The sequence below is a fragment of the Micrasema longulum genome, unplaced genomic scaffold, assembly GCF_059751315.1.
Source record: "Micrasema longulum isolate JH-2025_06_02 unplaced genomic scaffold, ASM5975131v1 h1tg002874l, whole genome shotgun sequence".
In the NCBI taxonomy this organism is placed as follows: domain Eukaryota; kingdom Metazoa; phylum Arthropoda; class Insecta; order Trichoptera; family Brachycentridae; genus Micrasema; species Micrasema longulum.
Window position 1 is genome coordinate 1 of NW_028279995.1, and position 19,188 is coordinate 19,188.

The following is a 19,188-nucleotide window of genomic DNA, read 5'->3' on the forward strand; positions in this document are numbered from 1 at the left end:
TCTCTGCCCAAGATAAGACAAGCGGCACTGTGCCGACAGCTGCAAGACTCGGATGCCGCAATCCACTGGTGAGTCCAGCACGCGAGACTTTATTTTTTAGCACAAAAATAAGGTTGACATATGTGGAATTCGGGTGGTTGTCGATGGTCGGAGCTCCTACCCCGGTTGGGGATCGACAGAAGACACGAGGTGATGTTTGGTGGGTGTATTTATTACATGGCGAATAAATGGTGAATTTAATCATGTTGCGCAAGTGTTACGACGATTATGCGTTGAATTGGCTGTACTTGGACTACATGCTGGAACTGAGTGACTGCGCTGAGCTGACTTGGTCGGGCTGACTTTTGTTACCACGCACCGTAGTCTCTTCATAGGCCGCGTTTCTTTGTTCTTCATGTCTCCATGGTAGGAACGAATATAGTGTACTTCAAGATATTGCTTTTAAGTACACGGACGTTTTATGTGCAATACCGTTGGCCTTGCAATATATTGTATTGTTTTCAATATAAAATGATGACTTGCTTCATCGGTCGTTACTCTTTATTTCAGGCGAAATCATTACACATGTGTGTGTCATCGATCAATGAATTAGGCCTCCACAACTATTTTTACCAAGTAACAGTTTAATTTTTTTGTAAAACCGTTTCAGCTGTTTTGGAAATAAAAATAACAGTTTAAATTATTTTTACCATTTTAAATTTGTACATGCTCAAAATACCATCATCATCATCCCCTGTCCGCACCTAATAGTGTATGGGGCGTATATTGATTGTTTTTTTGTTACATGAAGGTAAGATGATCAGTCCTACGTTTCAGGCGCTAGTCGAGGAACTATTTTTTTTTATTTTTTAGAATAGCAGCGTTCTTATAATTTACCCAAATATTTCAATTTCAGTGGCCATTTTCAACGAGTTGTAAATAATTCACTATAAGAAAATGGAAATCAAGTTGTGGTAGAGTGGGGTTTGAACCTCGGACCTCTGGCCCGTGAGTCCGCAACACTAGCACGGGACCACAACCTGAATCTAAAAGAAATATTCTATTGCAGCAGCTTTTAAAATAAATTATTATTCAAGTTAACCAAGTCGGGAATCGAACCCAAGACCTCTGATGCACAGTAGGCAAACGCGCTGACCGTTACGCCGCGAGGCGGACAGAATATTGCGGTTTATCATTATGTACCTACTGTTGGAGGTGAGGCAACGCTTCATGTATTTCTACTCATCCTCCATTATTTTGTTTTTTTTATCATCCATTCACTCCGCGTGAGCGAACCCTGTTTTGTTTGTCGCGCAGGTACCACCAGGTGCTGGCAGATCTCCCGCACGACACGGGAGTGCTGTGCGAGATGGCTCGCGTGTATGAGGAAGCCGGAGACCTCACGATGGCGCAACACTGCTATTTAGACGTGAGTTTATTAGAGTTATCATTAAAATATTACAACAGAGATGAAGAACATTTAAGAGAAGGTAATATGGAAGTCTAGGCATCTACAGGGCTTATGACCTGTCAATGGCTGGTTTAAGTGGCCACTTTACACACTGTGTAACATTCACCATTCTGCCTATATTTGAACATCCATATTCCCTCAATTCTTTCATCTGTTGATGTTTGTGAAGTTAAAGAGCTGAAACCTTTATTTATGCGGGTGAGATTCGTCTAATTGAATTATTTCACTTACATACTAGGCAACGCCTGAAAATATTATTTTTTCAATTTCTATACTTCTTCATGGACCAGGTAATTTATCAACAATATTTTGAGTTTGTCCAAATTTTTGTAGACAAGGACTGGATTCAACTCCCTGGGGAGTTGTTTATATTAAAATATTACAACAGAGATGAAGAACATTTAAGAGAAGGTAATATGGAAGTCTAGGCATCTACAGGGCTTCACCATTCTGCCTATATTTGAACATCCATATTCCTTCAATTCTTTCATCTGTTGATGTTTGTGAAGTTAAAGAGCTGAAACCTTTATTTATTTAATCTTAAATGTTCTTCATCTCTGTTGTAATATTTTAATATAATCAACTCCCCAGGGAGTTGAATCCAGTCCTTGTCTACAAAAATTTGGAACATTCACCATTCTGCCTATATTTGAACATCCATATTCCTTCAATTCTTTCATCTGTTGATGTTTGTGAAGTTAAAGAGCTGAAACCTTTATTTATGCGGGTGAGATTCGTCTAATTGAATTATTTCACTTACATACTAGGCAACGCCTGAAAATATTATTTTTTCAATTTCTATACTTCTTCATGGACCAGGTAATTTATCAACAATATTTTGAGTTTGTCCAAATTTTTGTAGACAAGGACTGGATTCAACTCCCTGGGGAGTTGTTTATATTAAAATATTACAACAGAGATGAAGAACATTTAAGAGAAGGTAATATGGAAGTCTAGGCATCTACAGGGCTTATGACCTGTCAATGGCTGGTTTAAGTGGCCACTTTACACACTGTGTAACATTCACCATTCTGCCTATATTTGAACATCCACATTCCTTCAATTCTTTCATCTGTTGATGTTTATGAAGTTAAAGAGCTGAAACCTTTATTTATTTAATCTTAAATGTTCTTCATCTCTGTTGTAATATTTTAATATAAACAACTCCCCAGGGAGTTGAATCCAGTCCTTGTCTACAAAAATTTGGACAAACTCAAAATATTGTAGAGTTATCATTGTTCGGACCAACTCTCAACAAAATCTGTATATACCTACCTGTCCTTCCCATTTCCTAGCGCACTCCACGCAACATTAATCATACGTGTGAGTGCCGGAAACAACATTAAAATCTAATAATAATTATCTAGTACTGATCTAACATCAAACAAGTGAAGTGCTTAACAAATCTCATTCAGTTTCAGTGCTGCAGAGCAGCGTTTATTTTATATGACTGAACTAACTAGACTAGACGAGACATAAAATGACTAGACAATATTAAATTTCTAATGTAACCCTAACGGGTTTTTTAAAATTGTAAATAAATAAAAATAAAAAAATAACGATGTTTGATTATGTCCAAATCCTTGCAGACTGGCTGGATTTCCTTCCTAGGGTGTTGTTCATATTTAAAAATTATTTCAACAGAGACGGAAAATTTTGTTGAGAAGGGAATATGGAAGTCTAGGCATTTACAGGGCTTATGACCTGCCATTGGCTGGTTTAAGTGGCCACTTTACACACTGTGTAACATTCACCATACTGCCCATGTTTGAACATCCACATTTCCTCAACTCTTCCTTCTGTTGACTTTTGTGAAGTAAAAGAGCTGAAACCTTTATCACGTGGGTGAGATTCATCCGGCTGAACCAAATCACCTACTAGGCAACGCCTGAAAACAATTTTCCAATTTTTATACTTCTTCTTTTACCGGGTAGTAATTCAACAATGTTTGATTACGTCCAAATACTTGCAGACTGGCTGGATTTCCCCCCTAGGGAGTTGTTCATATTTAAATTTATTTCAACAGAGAGGGAAATTTTTTTTGAGAAGGGAATATGGAATCCATATTCCCATATTCCCTTCTCAAAAAATTTTTCCCTCTCTGTTGAAATAAGTTTATTTTATAATTAAAAAATACATATAAGAATTTGTTACCCACTTAGTCTTAGGACTTTTTAGTGGGACATATTTTTTTTTAATTCATCAAACGAGCTGTGCCATTTGAGGCCTCCAGCTCCATATATGCAAGTCTCACGATCGCCAGCTTCAGCAGCCAGGTCAGCAGAGATACGAGAAATACCTTAGAAAAATCTTTTATCTTGCGTATTTACATACGAAATATGCGAGATAAAAGCTTTCTCTACCGAATATCACCCCTGGGGTGGCAAGGTATTCTTCACACCTCGTCTAATCCTCAACAATCATCATCATTCCCTTACCGCACCCAATGGTGCACAAGGCAATGCATTGGTACACAAATCTCAGCGTGATGTTTGACACGTGAAGGTAAGATGTTCAGTCTTACGTTTACAGGGACGATGAAATATTTTGGTGCAAAACGCTTTCTTAAATAAATATTTTATGTCAGAAATCGAGCCCGAGACCTCTTGCATGGTAGGCAAACGCGCTGACCACTACACCACGAGGCCGACAAAAAAACCTTATTGTGGGTCAATATGTTTCTTTTTTGGGTGATACCGTGTGTGTTGGCTTTGTTTCGTCGTTTCGGCTACCATTGCAGGAGCCAGCTTCAGGGTAAACTGAGTGTTTTGTAGAAAAAAGTATGTGTTTAAGTACCAGTACTTTGTACCGTGTCGCAGTCAGCAGTAGGTCGGTCTGCTGAAGAAACATAGTATTAGAACAACGTTTGGGACTGTGGGAAAAATAAAAAAACATTCATTAACCCAAAAGATAAAAATCCCCTGGAAACGGAAGCTGTTTATAAACTAAGTTGCGAAGGATGTGAAAAAATGTACATAGGAACAGGGCGCACATCAAAGAAAAGGATTGACGAACACAAAAAAGCGTGTAAACTTGGGCACAAATCTGCAATAGCAAAGACGACGGCCTTAAATTAAACTCAACATGGTTCCCAGCACTGCATGCTACAAAAACGAATAGAAATGTGCCAACTGCCGACTGCAAATACATTTCAATGGAGATTTCCGAGTTTGCTTCTAATACCCTAATTTCCCTATTATAGAATTAATATTTTGGTGAATTACGCCGGTTATTTTTTCAATAATTTTAGGCAGATGCAATTTTCCCCGGGATGCCCGACGTGGCCGGCTGGCTCGGCTCCAGGGCCAGGGCGTCCGGAGACCCTGGACTGGCCATGACTTACTACAGAAGAGCGGCGCTACTCTGTCCTAACCAGGTATAGGATACAACGATTCATAATTTTCGTGACAATTTTTACACAGGATTTTGTACGTAAATACGCGAGATAAATGGTTTTTCTACGGCCGTTAGAGCGTTTGGAACACCAGCCCCAGAAACGACAATCAGTAAAGGGAACCCTTTTCCTTAAAAAAACGCAATTCGACAAAAGTGTCGCTACGTTGCTCTGCCGATTATACCTCGATATGCCTTCACTCGGCGATCTTGGATGAGAAGCGAGGATGATTTTGGTTGCAATTATTGCGTTGTTATGGTCCTCAGGTCCAGTGGGCTCTACAAGAGGCTGGTTGCCTTCGAGCCATGGGGAAACACAAAGAGGCTTTGTCAGCTTATACGAGACTCCACTACCGGCATCCGGATAACATTGAATGTAAGTACTAAGTACCTACCGTATTTTTCGGACCATAAGACGCACTTTTTTACCCTGAAAATCCAACCAGTTTTGGTAGTAGTAGATAAAATTTAAGATAAATTTTTACTTCCCATCAGAATACATACCTACCCTGAAGTCACTGCGACCTGCCTATAGCTATTATGATGGGTCTTTAAAACTATCTCGCCAGCCAAGCCTATTTGTAGACCTTCAAAAGTCGTAGAGCGAGTGCTAAATCTCCTCTTCTGGGCCTAGATCCTCGAAGTATTGGGCTCTTCGGTAGGAAGCGAGCGCTCTCACATCCTCAGGTTTGACCGGCGGGCCCCCGAGGATTTGGACATACTAAAATTATGTTTATGTTGCCATATAGGTCTTCAGATGCTGGTCAAGCTGAGCGGATCTGCCGGTACTAAGGATGCTGAAAAATGGGCGGCCGAACTGCAAAGGGCCAGGAAAACTCATCAGACAACTGCTGGTATTTTCATATATATTAAAAATGATCTTAACTCTCGTGTGGCTGTGATGTCACACTAGTCTACATAGGACACAAGACTAGGTATCGCTCTTATTTTTTTAAATTATGAATTCGTATTTTTCGTAATCTTCAAATGGAAATTTTCACAACCGATTTGGAAAGTAAAATTTGTATAACTATGCTGAATTGTAATCCAAAAAATATTTATCCTTGCTACGCGAAGAATGAAAGTCCGCTAATCTCTAAGATCTTCCATTATCAGTTGAAATGGAAAGACAGATGCTCTATGTGTGTCTAAGAGACATAATAAGAAATGAAGAAATAAGGCGCCTTTCACAACAAATCTTTTTGACGCCCAAATGTTCGTGTAATATTGAATGTTTGCTGGTCCCACTAATGTTTAAGAATGCCTGAATCTCACGGTAAGTCAAATTACGATCTTCCATTATCAGTTGATGCACGGCATCAATGTTTTTCGGAACAACAACCGGTTTTGGACGACCTTCACCAAAATTGTTGAGCGAACTGCGGCCACAATTGAATTCCGTATCTACTTCTTCTTCAGCCTTCTGTCCTCCACTGCTAAATATAGGCTTCTTCCATATTTTTCCGTTTTTCTTGGTCGGTTGCTACTTGCAGCCAATTTTTACCCCCTACAGCAGCTATGTCGTCGGACCATCTTTATTTAGGTCTTCCGACGCCTCGCTTATTCTCCCAAGGTCTCCATCTTAATTTTTTTTAGGGGTCCATCTTGCGGAGTCTTCTCTCGCAACATGTCCTGCCCATTTCCACTTCAGTCCTGCTACGCGATCCATCAATCAGAATAACGGATATTATGAATTCCGTATAGCATCGATAAACACTGGTCCTTGATGGAGCTTCATCATCAAAAGTCGAAATAAGTTCATCAATGAAATGTTGTTGAGTTAATCCACGTCAAAAGTTGTAAAAATTAATCGCGCGAAAATTTTCTCGTTTTAATTCCATTTTTGCACTGAACAATTGAAAATGGCAACCGTAAAAAAAACTCTCTAAGTAAATATAGCTTCTAAAAGTCTACGATAGAGGTGTCAGTTCTCAGATAGCAGCACCAGTGTCGCCAAATCTCAAAATATAAAAGGCAACCCTCGTTATTTTTCAGGCATAAAATTTTGATTTTAAAATTTTGATTTCTTTTACAGAATCTCCTTTGACAATTGGCAGTGGTGGATCGTCGCGAGGGAGCTCTTCCCCAGGTATTTTTTTCTATTAACTTTAAGAGGCGGTTCTTCGTAAGCTCCTGGCAACCAAACATATCATGTCTGGCCTTCTTTCTCCAAATTTTTCACTCCAAGCCTCGCTCTCCAGGTAACTGGGCTACTGAGTGAGGGCAGATTACTTAAACCTTTATCGTTAATGGAACAAGTGGCATTCAATGTTCCGATCTGCCAGTTGTGAAATAATAATGTGCTGTTCCTCGATTAGCACAGCACTAACTACGGCTCGCATACACCAATGTCCCGATTGTGTCGCATTGTAAACTCGAGACAAGATCTGGAATTTTTCGGTTGCTAGACATCGCATAAATTTATATACAGTACTGTTAAGCGTGTTGTCCAGGTGTTCATTAAAATTTATTTTAATGAAATATTTTTTATTTGTAATGTTCTGCATGCTTTTCATGTTCCACTTTCTATTATAACTCAACACAGGCCTCATAGAGTTAGGGATACTTTTTTGTAATATGTGCAAAACCCACTATACACCTTCACCACAGTTGTTGCACAAAAATATAAAACCAACACGACATGCATTTTAATAAGCACGTGCACTGATTAGGACAAACATGCACTGATTAAATTATGGAAATATTCTGTTGTTTGAGAAATAAATGAAAAAAGTAGAGGGGATGGAGGGAAGGGGTGAGCTTAATAGGTTTAATAGGGTGACCATTACAGTGGAACATCGTAAAAACATTATTTTTTAAAGCTTTCCTAGTGTGAAATATTTCCATATTTTTTACTTTTAACACTTTATTATTTGTATGTAAGATTTTAACTCAACATTTTTATTGAAATCATGATTCAAATTGATTAGGTGATTTGCGAATTCAGAGAAATCATTAGTGTGAAGACACCTCATATGTTCTTTAACAAGAATATTAAAATTTCTTGATGTTCTTCCAACGTAAACTGATGGACAGGGTATTATCACTCGGGAGGAATATCGGATTTAACCTTCTCCACAAATAAAAGATTTTCCTAGTGTTTATATAAGCCCTTATAATGAATATTTTCATTAATTATTTTCGTTTGGAAAATAAGATTTTTCGAAAACGATCGCTTCGTAAGTTGGTAATAAATTTTGTCACGGAAGTTCACGAGTAATGCATTCATTTTAATGTTGGTAATGCCACAGGGAACAGATAAAAATATAAGGAGAGTTGTCTATGCATGATAATTCCCCATTAAGGCGCGGGCCGGGCGGTTAGTACAAAAAACATTGAAGTCCCATAGTTATTTGATAGTCCATATTTTAAATGTTTTTTTTTCTTAAATATTCTTATTAAAAGACTATAAATCCAAAAAAACAGCAATAAATTGTGTTTTTACTTGGTAAGATACATTTTAAACAGTTTTACAACTTCAAACCAATCACGATCTCCTAAACAATTGACTTCAAATATTTCAGCTTTAAGGTACAGATATTGGTATGGATTTGAATATTTTTTCTCTTTTTACAGGTACCAAGGCAAGTTTCGCCTCTGGGAATAGAGGGATTCTACACACTTCCGCTTCTTCGCAAGTATGCCTTTGAAACATAGACATTTTTAAATAATCCATTTGACAATATTTCATTCTAAAAATGAGTAGGTCCTCTGGGCTTAAAACGGTGGGCTACAAAAGCCAAAACAGATCGATTAACCAGAGCTGACGCGTTCACAAAACTCACACAAACACATTTTAAATCTACAGGATGATGATTATTTTTTTTAACCAAATGTGCTATCTTAAAAAAAAATCTATATTGGATTAGAGGGCTGTGTATATGAAAAAAAAAACAATGGGTTAAGCAAATGTAATTCATTTTTGCACGAGAACATTTTTTATTTAATATTTTGTGTTCATCAATTTATAATAAAAAATAATACAATGTAATTTAAATGCATATCACAAATTATATTTTTATAGTAGTGTAGTGAAATCTTTTGTTTAAATGAAATGGTTGGTTTCACTTACCGCAGTTTCGTTGCAAGGTTGCGTGAAATTAAATTAAAGATTAACTTACAGTGTTCTGAGATTTAATAGATAATATAATGAATACTAGATATGATTAAATTAAGTGCAACACTGAATGAATGAACGGTGACAAGAATTTACATGGTTTGGGTATTTGTAAGTTTTAGAAAGAGAGAGCAAAAGCCAACTGAACCGAAGACGACCGGGCACACGCAGATTCTGGCGAGCTCCGATCGTGCCGACGTCGAGCAGTTCCGGTGTGTCTTGTGGGGTTTTGTTAGTGGTAAAAATGCGGCGAGAGTGCGTGCCCGAGTTATATTGGAGAAAATATATGTACACTTATTGATAATTAATGAATCTCATAATTTATACACTTAAAGTAGATTGTTTTAAGTGTATTAATTATGAAATTAATTAATTATCAATAAGTGTACATATATTTTCTCCAATATAACTCGAACCATCAATTTTATTTATTCTGTATTAATTATTTTATAATGAATACATAATATTTTATAAAAAATGGACTTGATTAAAAATAAATGAATAGGAATATCTTATTTTCTTAACTGACGTTTTTTTTTCATATACACAACCCTCTAATCCAAAAGAGATGTTTAAAAACACAGAACTTTATACTTATTTTAACATCTCAAAACCCAATTGGTGGTTTTTCCTATTTGCACCATTAGGTGTGGAAAGGGATTGATTATGATGTGCATATTTTTAAAGATTAAGTGGTTTTTTTTCAGGGCCAAGATCAAAACACTGCTCCGCCTTTATCTGCCCAGGATTCTTTAAGGAGGATGGTAAATTAATAAAACCTATATATTTGCTAAATTAAAGGGAGGAATATTAACAATGATATTATTTTTTGCCCTTGTTATATATTCATATTCATTCATCAAATTAATTTTTGTTTTTCTACATAGTCTCCATTTACATCTATACACTTCTCCCAGCGATGCTCCCATCTCTTCAACCCATTCAAATAGTAGTTAGCGTCTTTCCCTGTAAAATAGTCATTTACGGAGGTGATGGCCTCCTCATTTGATGATAATCTCTGTCCTCCGAGCGCAACATTTAGCTTAGGGAACGAAAAAGTTGCTCGAGGCTAGATCTGGTGAGTAAGAGAGTGGTCAAGCAGTTCAAACCGTAATTCGTGGATTTTCGCCATGGCAACCGCTGAGGTGTGAGTATGGATGTAAAATTACGTAATTTTACCAAAAGTCGCGGTAAAATACCGTAATTTACGGTATTTTACGGTAATTTTCGGTAAGAAACGAATTTGACGTACTATTTTTTATTTTTCGGTAGGTATTACAAATACGGGTAGCTTTGTTTTAGGATCTTTACATGACTGCAAAAACCAGGTTTAGATCCATCGGGTGGTTGTCGAGATTTATTTGAAGTATGATTTATATTATGATTTGAAACTTCACAGGATCGGTGGACATAGGGTCCTTAGTAAAACATTAAGTTTGTGGCCTTGGACGACCACCGCTCATGCCGCAATTTTGAAAATATGGTGCTTAAAATCAGTTTTTTGTGTATAATTACGTCCCTGAAGGTTAATAAAAAAAATATATGAGAGTCTGGGAAAATAAAATTGACTTAAAAATCGTGATAATTTTTTTTTTTGTGAGATCAATACTTTCCAAGATACACGTTTGACCATCAAATACATTTTATCAAAATAGCGTAAAAGTGCTATTTGCACTAACTTTTTAATAATTATTTGATAGTTGACCTACCAAAAGTCATCATCATCATCATCATCATCATCGTTCCATGTCCGCTACCTAGTTGGAGCATATGGTGTTCACAAATATCCTCCAGGCATCTCGGTCGGATGCCAGCTGCTGTGCATCCTCACAAGTCAGGTTCGCATTATGTAGTTGTGACATGAACTACGAACTAAATTAGCAGCGGAGGTCTAAGACGTCGAGAACTTGATGCCTCGTTAAGCAGGCTAATCTGAAGTAGCATTATGAAATATTACATTATTTTTATATTATAATGTACACTGTTTAAAGTATTTGTAATACCGTTTTTTAAGAAGGTTTTTGCAGTCATGTCAAGTGTCCTTAAACAAAGCTACTCGTATTTGTAATACCTTTGAAAAATAAAAATTAACTAACTAACTAACTAACCATCACGCCATTTCCCCAGAGGGGTAGGCAGAGATGATAGAACGCCACACCACTCTGTCCTGGCACACTTCCTTTGCTTCCTTCACATTCATACATCTTCTCATGCACGCACGTCGATTATTCCGACTTTTCACATGACCACTTTCAAGAATTTGTTGTACTTGATCATGCCATGTCTTTCTCGGCCTTCCTCGACTTCTACAACCAGACACATTCGCATCATAAATAAAAATTAGTACGTCAAATTCGTTTCTTACCGAAAAATACCGAAAAATACCGTATTTTACCAAAATCTGGTAAAGTTCCCGTAAAATACCGCGGTAATTTTACCGCCTTGCATCTCTAGGTGTGAGTAGGTGCATTGTCTTGGAGAAGCATTTTTTTTTCTTTTTCAAATGTGGGCGTTTTTCCGAGATTTCTGTCTTCGACTTGCCAATTAATGATGCGTAGTATGCTTCAGTAATAGTTTTTCCTTTTTTTTGGTAATCGATGAAAATAACTCCATGACTATCTCAAAAAACAGTCGCCATCACTTTCCTAGCCGAAGGAACAGTTTTCGCCTTTTTGGGGCCGATTCTACCTTCGCAGTCCACTGTTTGGACTGATTTTTTGTTTCTGGAATAGCATGGTGAATCCGAGATTCATCTACCGTAACTAACCGGCGCCAAAAGTCTGATTTATTGCGCCGCAACTGCACCAAGAGAGCGGTGCAAATGTTCATTCGAACACGTTTTTGGTCCGGAGTGAGCAAACGCGGCACCCAGCGCGCGGTCAGCTTTCTCATGCCTAAATCGGATATAAAATTTTAATACGCAACAAACGCGTTCTTTGGACAGTTCAAAGACTTTTTTATTTAATGCGACGGTTGTCCAGCACCATTTGACGAACTTGGGCGATGTTATTTTTAGTGGTTGCAGATTTTGGCCATCCAAAATGTTCATTGTCATCCAAGCTGGTACGTCCACGTTTAAATTCATCTGCCTAAATTTTTACTGTGGTAAACGACGAAGCAGAGTCCCCGTACACCGTGTCCAATTCGTCTTTGATTTGCGTAAAGCTAGGGTTTCCTAGGACAGCGGTGCCCGTATCTTAACGGCCGTAGTGAACGGTGATGCGGTGGATAGCCGTCGTAACGGTGCCGAGAAAGTGGTTTCCTATGAAAACGGTGTAATCAACACCGTTTAACACTGTTTTCCTAGGAAACCACACTCTAGTCATCGTTAAAACGGCAGTCCACCGCATCACCGTTCACTACGGCCGTTAAGATACGGGCACCGCTGTCCTAGGAAACCCTAGCTTAAGCGTATTGCCTTTCAAAAACACATATTTAATAACAGCTCGATACTCGATTTTTTCCATTTTTACAAAAATACTTATAGAACACTCTAACGACTGTCAAATAATAACTGCCCGTCCAAAACGGCCGAATTTTTTATGAATTGCTTTCAACGCATGCGCAAACACATTTCCCAATTTTCATTGACAAGTGCTGTCATCTTCATGTTGAGGTCGGAAACATTTCAGATAACCCTCGATTACATTTTATTTTTCTACATATAAGAGATTCCTTAAAATTAGTTATTATATTATAAAATATACACAATTTTCCAGTGTATAAAGTTCAGGATAGGGTGGGTCTCATGTGTTTTTTTTTTTTAATATTTAAATGTATTAATATTTGCTATTGATTTTAAGATTTCCGGAAGATTATTAAAGTTTTATTTTCTCAACATATGAATAATGATTTAAAGCCGCAGTTGTGTTTCATTTGTGTAAAGTTATTTTTTTCTGGAAATATAGGTTTTCGAGAATTTTGTAAATTAGTGGGTAATTTTTCTTCGAAAGTTTGTATGATAAATGCTTTTTTTCAAAATGTTATCAATTGAAGGTATATCTAGTTCTTTAAAAATTAAATTTGAAGGGTAAGTTTTAGGCTTTTTTAATGTAATTTTAGCGATTGTTTTTTTTAGCAGTCAAAAGTGGACGTAAATTTGTCTTGTAAGCTCCTCCCCATCCAATGATTCCATGCTGCAGAATATACTGTATGATTTGATGGCGTAGTAGACAATTTTTTTAGGCATATATTTGTTATTTTTTTAGTGATTATTGTTGTGTTTCTGATCCTATATAATATTTGTGATGATATACACACGTGTCTGAGTCAATTAATGAGGAAGTTCGACGTTATTTTTATTATTTTATTATTTGTTAATAGATTATAAAACTAAGTAAAAACAAAATTTTACAATTTTTATACATCGTATTTTATACATCGCTATGATTTTTTAAAGTTTTGTATTTCTGAAATAACTCCGCATGTGACGTCACAGGTTCTCTTCCGCTCATTCTCGATCAGTTCTGCCCATTGGTCGATTTTCGGCAAGAAAACCAGAAATCTTCCGTAACTCTCTTATCATTGGTTGAATATATTTTATGATAGCGGACAATTAAATTATTTTCTCAAAAACTGACAATGTGAGCTATCGGATAATGCAGCCAACAATCTATTAAGATGTACTCGAACCAGAGAAAATCAACATGTAATAACACTGACTAACCTGGTGTTGAGTCTTCTTCCTTGTCGGCGATCAGCTCATGCTATCAGGGAAACCGTTGGTGGCGCGGCGGATGATGATGAATGGTGATGGATAGTAAAATGTTTGCAGCGTAGTGCGAGTTTAAGCGTTAAGTTATATTAACTTTTACGGCGAAATAGCGAAAAATACTTATCGATAATTAGAAAAGCGCGCGAACATAACTCGATGGAAAAGCGAAGAATGGCGCGGGGGAAAAGCAGTGTTGCCAACCAACAAAATGTCCCGGCAGGCGTGGCAACCTCACAAACCAAAATTAGCCAGTATCTACTTACATACGATTCTTCTGGCTAGAATACATTGAAACAAATTATCGGCGCAACCAGGTTCATTCGTATGAACCAGTGACGTCGTTCAAAGTAGTTCGTTTTTGTTAAAATATTTTTTGCACATTTTTAAGAAATTTTTCCCTACAATTTAATGCTCTAATTTTTGTTGCGCACAAGAAAACATTTTTTGTATCCAATTTCCCGTAGGCCTGAAATTCTTAATTGTGTTTGAAATAATTTTGCATGAATCAACAAATCTTTTAATTCTTCCCAAAATTGAATTTTTTTTGCAATTTTTTTCATTACCGTCTTGGCAATTTGATGTTTTTTTTAAAGACAGTATTTCATAGATCTTTATTAGGTTTTTTAAATTTACACTTAGAATAAGAATTTTACACTTCGCTCTGAACCGACTCATTCACTGCATAGCAAAAATGTTTACTCTTCAAAAATAGTTCATTTGTATTTTCTAGGTAAGGAGTTCGGGGAGAAAGCCGTCAGAAGATGATCAAGACCTTCCCCTGCCGCCAGATTAGAGTATTGAGACCCTCAAATCAGTACTGATCAGAATTTCCAAACTAGCAAAGAAGTCATCGCGCCCCTTCATACGGACCTCACCACTTCTACATTCATACATCTGCTCATGCACGCTCCCCAAAGATATCTTGACAATGCAAAGTGCTACGTCAATAACATTTCAGGCGCTATCGAACAAACACGCACATTTGCGCATTCTGTCGTCACAAAAAGCGCAAGATGACCAAATGTTCATGCCACTTCCGCAGAAAGGCTATTTTAGTGATCAGTGACCACACTGTTTCTGTTTTAACAAGTGCAAAGAATTACTTAAGATAGTTTCCAGGGAAATGTTTGCTACATAGAATTAAGAACAGTCCAGAAACCGCATACGCGCATCAAACAGAAGGCGACTAAACTACTCTTAAAAGAGTAGTTTTACGTTTTGACCCATTATTTTATTTGTAGACGTCGCTCAGTACGCAACTCCTGATTTGAATTCAAATGTGCCGTGTTGTGTCGTTTTAAAGTGTAGAAATACTGCTGGGATTTTTAAGAAACAGGATGGGATCACATTCCATGATTTATCAAATGCATGTGTAAGTAGCAAATGCATTACTTAAAAATTGAATTATTTTTCCATTTGTCAGATTGTAAAAAAAAAAACAAAATGGACATTTCGTTAGTGTTGACAAGGTAAAATTTTTTTTACCCTACTTTGCTCATCTAATGAGAGAATTAATGAAAATTGGACCTCGGATTTAACAACGCCGTGGTAGACATTTGACCGACATTATCTTCAAAACATCAGATATTATTATTTAACATGATATAAAAATATCCGTTTTATGTTCAAAGTTCATTAATTCAATTACTCTTATTAAATTCGAGAAATCAATAAATTGCTTTTTTTTTACCTTACATTTGTGTAATGATTTTATTTTTTCCTATCTGGCAACATAACGCGGCGACTTTACAAATGTGCGCGGCGAAAGTGGGGGGATTTTCGGACACAGTCCGATGTATTCAAATATGATTCTACGCTCCTTCTGGACTATTCTTTATTCTATGGTTTGCTAATTAAATAATTGAATTAGTTTGTTTATAATTAAAAGATGAATGTTATCTAATGTTAAATACTTTTTCACTAATAAATATGTTACTCTAAAATATACTGGTATTTTATATGTTTTAAATGTGAGTTGCTTATTTTTGCCTTGCTGATTATTTATTTACTTGACAATTATTGTAGTCTATATCACTTTAAGACCTGTTTAACCCATCACGATGCAGAATGTAAATATAAGTTAGAAGTTACTGAATAGAAAGCTGATAGCTGCTAAACTGCCGATATGTACAGAATCGGGTTGTAGTCCTGTGGCTGGTGTCTCGGACTCACGGACCAAAGGTCCGTGGTTCGAATCCTACTCTACCCCAACTTGATTCCCATCTTCTAATAGTGAGTTATTTACAACTCGTTGAAAATGGCCCTCAAAATTAAATATTTGGGTAAATCATAAGAACGCAAAATATTTATTAAAATAAAATTTTTAAAAAAATGTATGTAAATAAGTCTGTTCATTAATTACACATTTTTCCAAATAAACAAAACAGCCGCGTGATATTCGACGAAGAATAGCCTATTCCACACATATCATCTTAATCTAAACGGCACGGTAAATTTATAGTGGATTGACATTTATTAGATTCGTTTGTACCAATTAAAATTTGAAAAAATTTATAATTTTCGTTTTTTTTAATAAAATTATGGAATATGGAGTATATGGTAACCTGACAAGGGCCATTGCGTCTCTGTACAAGGACAGCACAGCATGTGTGAAGGTGAATAAGTCATTCACATCGTGGATTATCATTCCTAAAGGAGTCGAACAGGGATGTGTAATGTCGCCATGGTTGTTCAACATATGTATCGATAACTGTATGAAAGAACTAAAAGATTTAAGAATGGGAGCAAAAATGAGTGGTTTAACTGGTAACTGTCTTCTGTATGCTAATGATGCCGTACTTTTTAATCTACGATATATGCGAAAAAAGCGACTTGCTTATGAATGTTGATAAATCCAAAGTGATGGTTTTTGAATGGGAGAAAGTATAACTAAATGTGAGATCAGTGTGAACGGAGATATTCTGAATCAGGTAGAAGAATTTGTGTATCTGGGAAGTATGAATTCTAAAGATGGAAAGACTGAGAAAAATATTGAAAGGAGGGTGAGTGCCGGGAACAGAATGAACGGTGCACTGAAATCTACTTTAATTATTATGGATAACTTATATAGCGCCATTTTCGTAATAAAAGACCTCAAGGGCGCTTTACATAGTGATTCTATTATTAAATTAATTTGATTGAAGCTTTTAAATTTGTAATTTAAGTAAAACAATGGCTCATGTCATGAAATTTTTAAATTCAGTCAAATCAACAGATGGAAGAATCGAAGAAACACGGGTGTTCAAACATAGGCAAAATAGTGAATGTTACACAATGTGTAAAGTGGCCACTTAAATCAGCCAATGACCGGTTATAAGTCCTGTAAATTATTATTATTATTATAGATAGCGCCATTTTCGTAATATAATACGTCAAGGGCGCTTTACATAGTGATTCTATTGTTAAATAAATTTAATTGAAGCTTTTAAATTTGTAATTTAATTAAAACAATATATTTCGTTGTCACGTGCTACGGATTAATTCAAATGATTTAGAGAACAAGTGGGTTTTAAGTTTTTTCCGAAACATCACTTCACTTTCACAGCCTCGCACCTCTGCTGGGAGAGCATTCCATGCCATAGGGCCTGCGACCGCAAATGCGCGTTCACTAAATTTAGTGCGCTGTTTGCGTAGAGGTATAATAACTTTTCCTCTCGCCGTAGACGTAGCTGATCTAAGCGTGAGACGCCTGTCAGCTAGTTCATCTGTAATGCATAGTTCCCTTAAATATTCCGGAGCAGAGTTGTGCAGTGACTTATACATAAGCCAACAGAGTTTGTATTCGATCCTCTGTGGAAAACGTAGCCAGTGTAGTTCCCGAAGTAGTGGAGTGATATGACTGAACTTAGAGATTCCGAAAATAAGTCTCGCTGCGGCATTCAATACAGATTATAGGCGAGTCATTTTGTTCATTGGTAGACCTGCATAGATACCATTACAATAATCGACTCTAGACACTACAAACGCATTTATTAATTGACGGGCGGCATCAACCGGCAAATTTTTGCGTATGCATTTAATTTGTTTCAGCTAGTAGAAGCATGAACTTATCGTTCTACTAATTTGAGCCTCAAGAGATAGGTCAGAATTGAGTAAAACTCCCAGTAGTTTAACGGTGGGTAAAGCGGTACTCCCTACATTGGGTAGAGCCGTATCCTGGATCAAATTCTGTCGTCTGGCTGAAGTCACCCACAGTTGTTCAGTTTTTGATGGGTTTAATGTTAGTCTGTTTTCAGCCATCCAGATTCCTATTTTCTTGATGCATCCATCAATTAAATTGACAAGCACACTTTTCTCGCCTAGTTTGCAATAAAAATAAATCTGCGTATCATCTGCATAGCAGTGAGACCACAATCCACATTCTTTGATAATGTTATCTATATCTTTAGTGTAAAAGAGATAGAGAAGTGGTCCGAGTACTGACCCTTGAGGCACTCCTGTAGACACCCGAAAGTTGGTTGAGCTTTTACCCTGGAACACAACTGCATATTCTCTTTTATTAAGATATGAACTGATCCACATGTGTGCCTGATCACGGATACCATAAGTTTTCTCCAGACCTTCAAACAAAATATTATGGTCTACAGTATCGAATGCAGCACTCATGTCCAGAAGAGCCATCAACACCAGATTACCAGAGTCCACCGCCGTTATAATGTCAGACAGTACTCTTATCACTCCCGTCTCTGTGGAATGAAAACGTCGGTATGCCGATTGCCTTACCGAAAATAAAGAATTCCGCTCGATATATGTAGTTAACGAGCCTATGAGAAACTATTTTTTCTAGTATTTTTGATACGATGGAAAGATTTGAAATAGGGCGAAAACTGGAAAGATCTTCCACATCTAGTTGTGATTTTTTTTAAAGTGGAGTTACATTTGCTTTCTTTATGACTCTCGGAACAATGCTGCGTTCCATGGATGTATTAAATAAATGTTTATCGCAGGAGGCAAAACTAGCAGTTCACAATGGAGTTCTAGTGCTAACTCTAATGTATGGGAGCGAAGCATGGAATTGGAAAAAAAAATGAAAGTAGGTTAAATGCTGTCGAAATACGATCTCTCGGGCAAATGTGTGGTAAAACGATGTATGATAGGTGCACAAATGTCGAGATCCGTGAAGTGTGTAAGGCTGAGACATGCATTATTGACAGAATCAAGAAAGGGGTGCTGCGTTGGTTTGGACATGTAGGTAAAGCGAAAGAACAGCTAAAATGATCAACGATGCGAACGTTGATGGATGCAGAAAACGAGAAAGAGATGGCACGATCAAATCCATCAAATACTTAAATATGAACATGTCAAGAGTAGGAATAATCGGCGTTCATGCATGAAAAGATGTATGAATTTAGAGGAAACGAAGTCAGTATTCAAAGACAAAGTGATATGACGTTCTATCCTCTCTGCCTACACCTACGGAGAAATGGCGTGATGGTTTGTTTGTTTTGTTTGTTTCATTAAGTAGATTATGCAAAAAAAAACGTAATTAAATAGCATCCGCTAAACATACTAGAA

At 36.9% G+C, this 19,188-nt stretch overlaps 1 protein-coding gene across 1 annotated transcript; it reads left to right on the forward strand.

Moving 5' to 3' along the window:
- The first annotated feature begins 7 nt into the window (after positions 1-7).
- nompB (intraflagellar transport protein 88-like protein nompB) lies at positions 8-15,572 on the forward strand. The gene is made up of 9 exons (XM_088241388.1): positions 8-68; positions 1,297-1,408; positions 4,701-4,826; positions 5,111-5,219; positions 5,593-5,697; positions 6,879-6,932; positions 8,420-8,481; positions 9,668-9,724; positions 14,405-15,572. Exons 2-9 carry the CDS (start codon positions 1,349-1,351, stop codon positions 14,465-14,467), a joined length of 636 nt encoding a protein of 211 aa, XP_088097514.1. The 5' UTR covers positions 8-68; positions 1,297-1,348; the 3' UTR covers positions 14,468-15,572.
- Positions 15,573-19,188: the final 3,616 nt, after the last annotated feature.

What these genes read in the sequence shown, in the direction of transcription:
- nompB (XM_088241388.1), top strand. Translation starts at nt 1,349, where the DNA reads ATGGCTCGCGTGTATGAGGAAGCCGGAGACCTCACGATGGCGCAACAC. An exon ending in CGCTACTCTGTCCTAACCAG is followed by an intron (nt 4,827 to 5,110) that starts GTATAGGATACA and finishes TATGGTCCTCAG; the next exon opens with GTCCAGTGGGCTCTACAAGA. An exon ending in GCATCCGGATAACATTGAAT is followed by an intron (nt 5,220 to 5,592) that starts GTAAGTACTAAG and finishes GTTGCCATATAG; the next exon opens with GTCTTCAGATGCTGGTCAAG.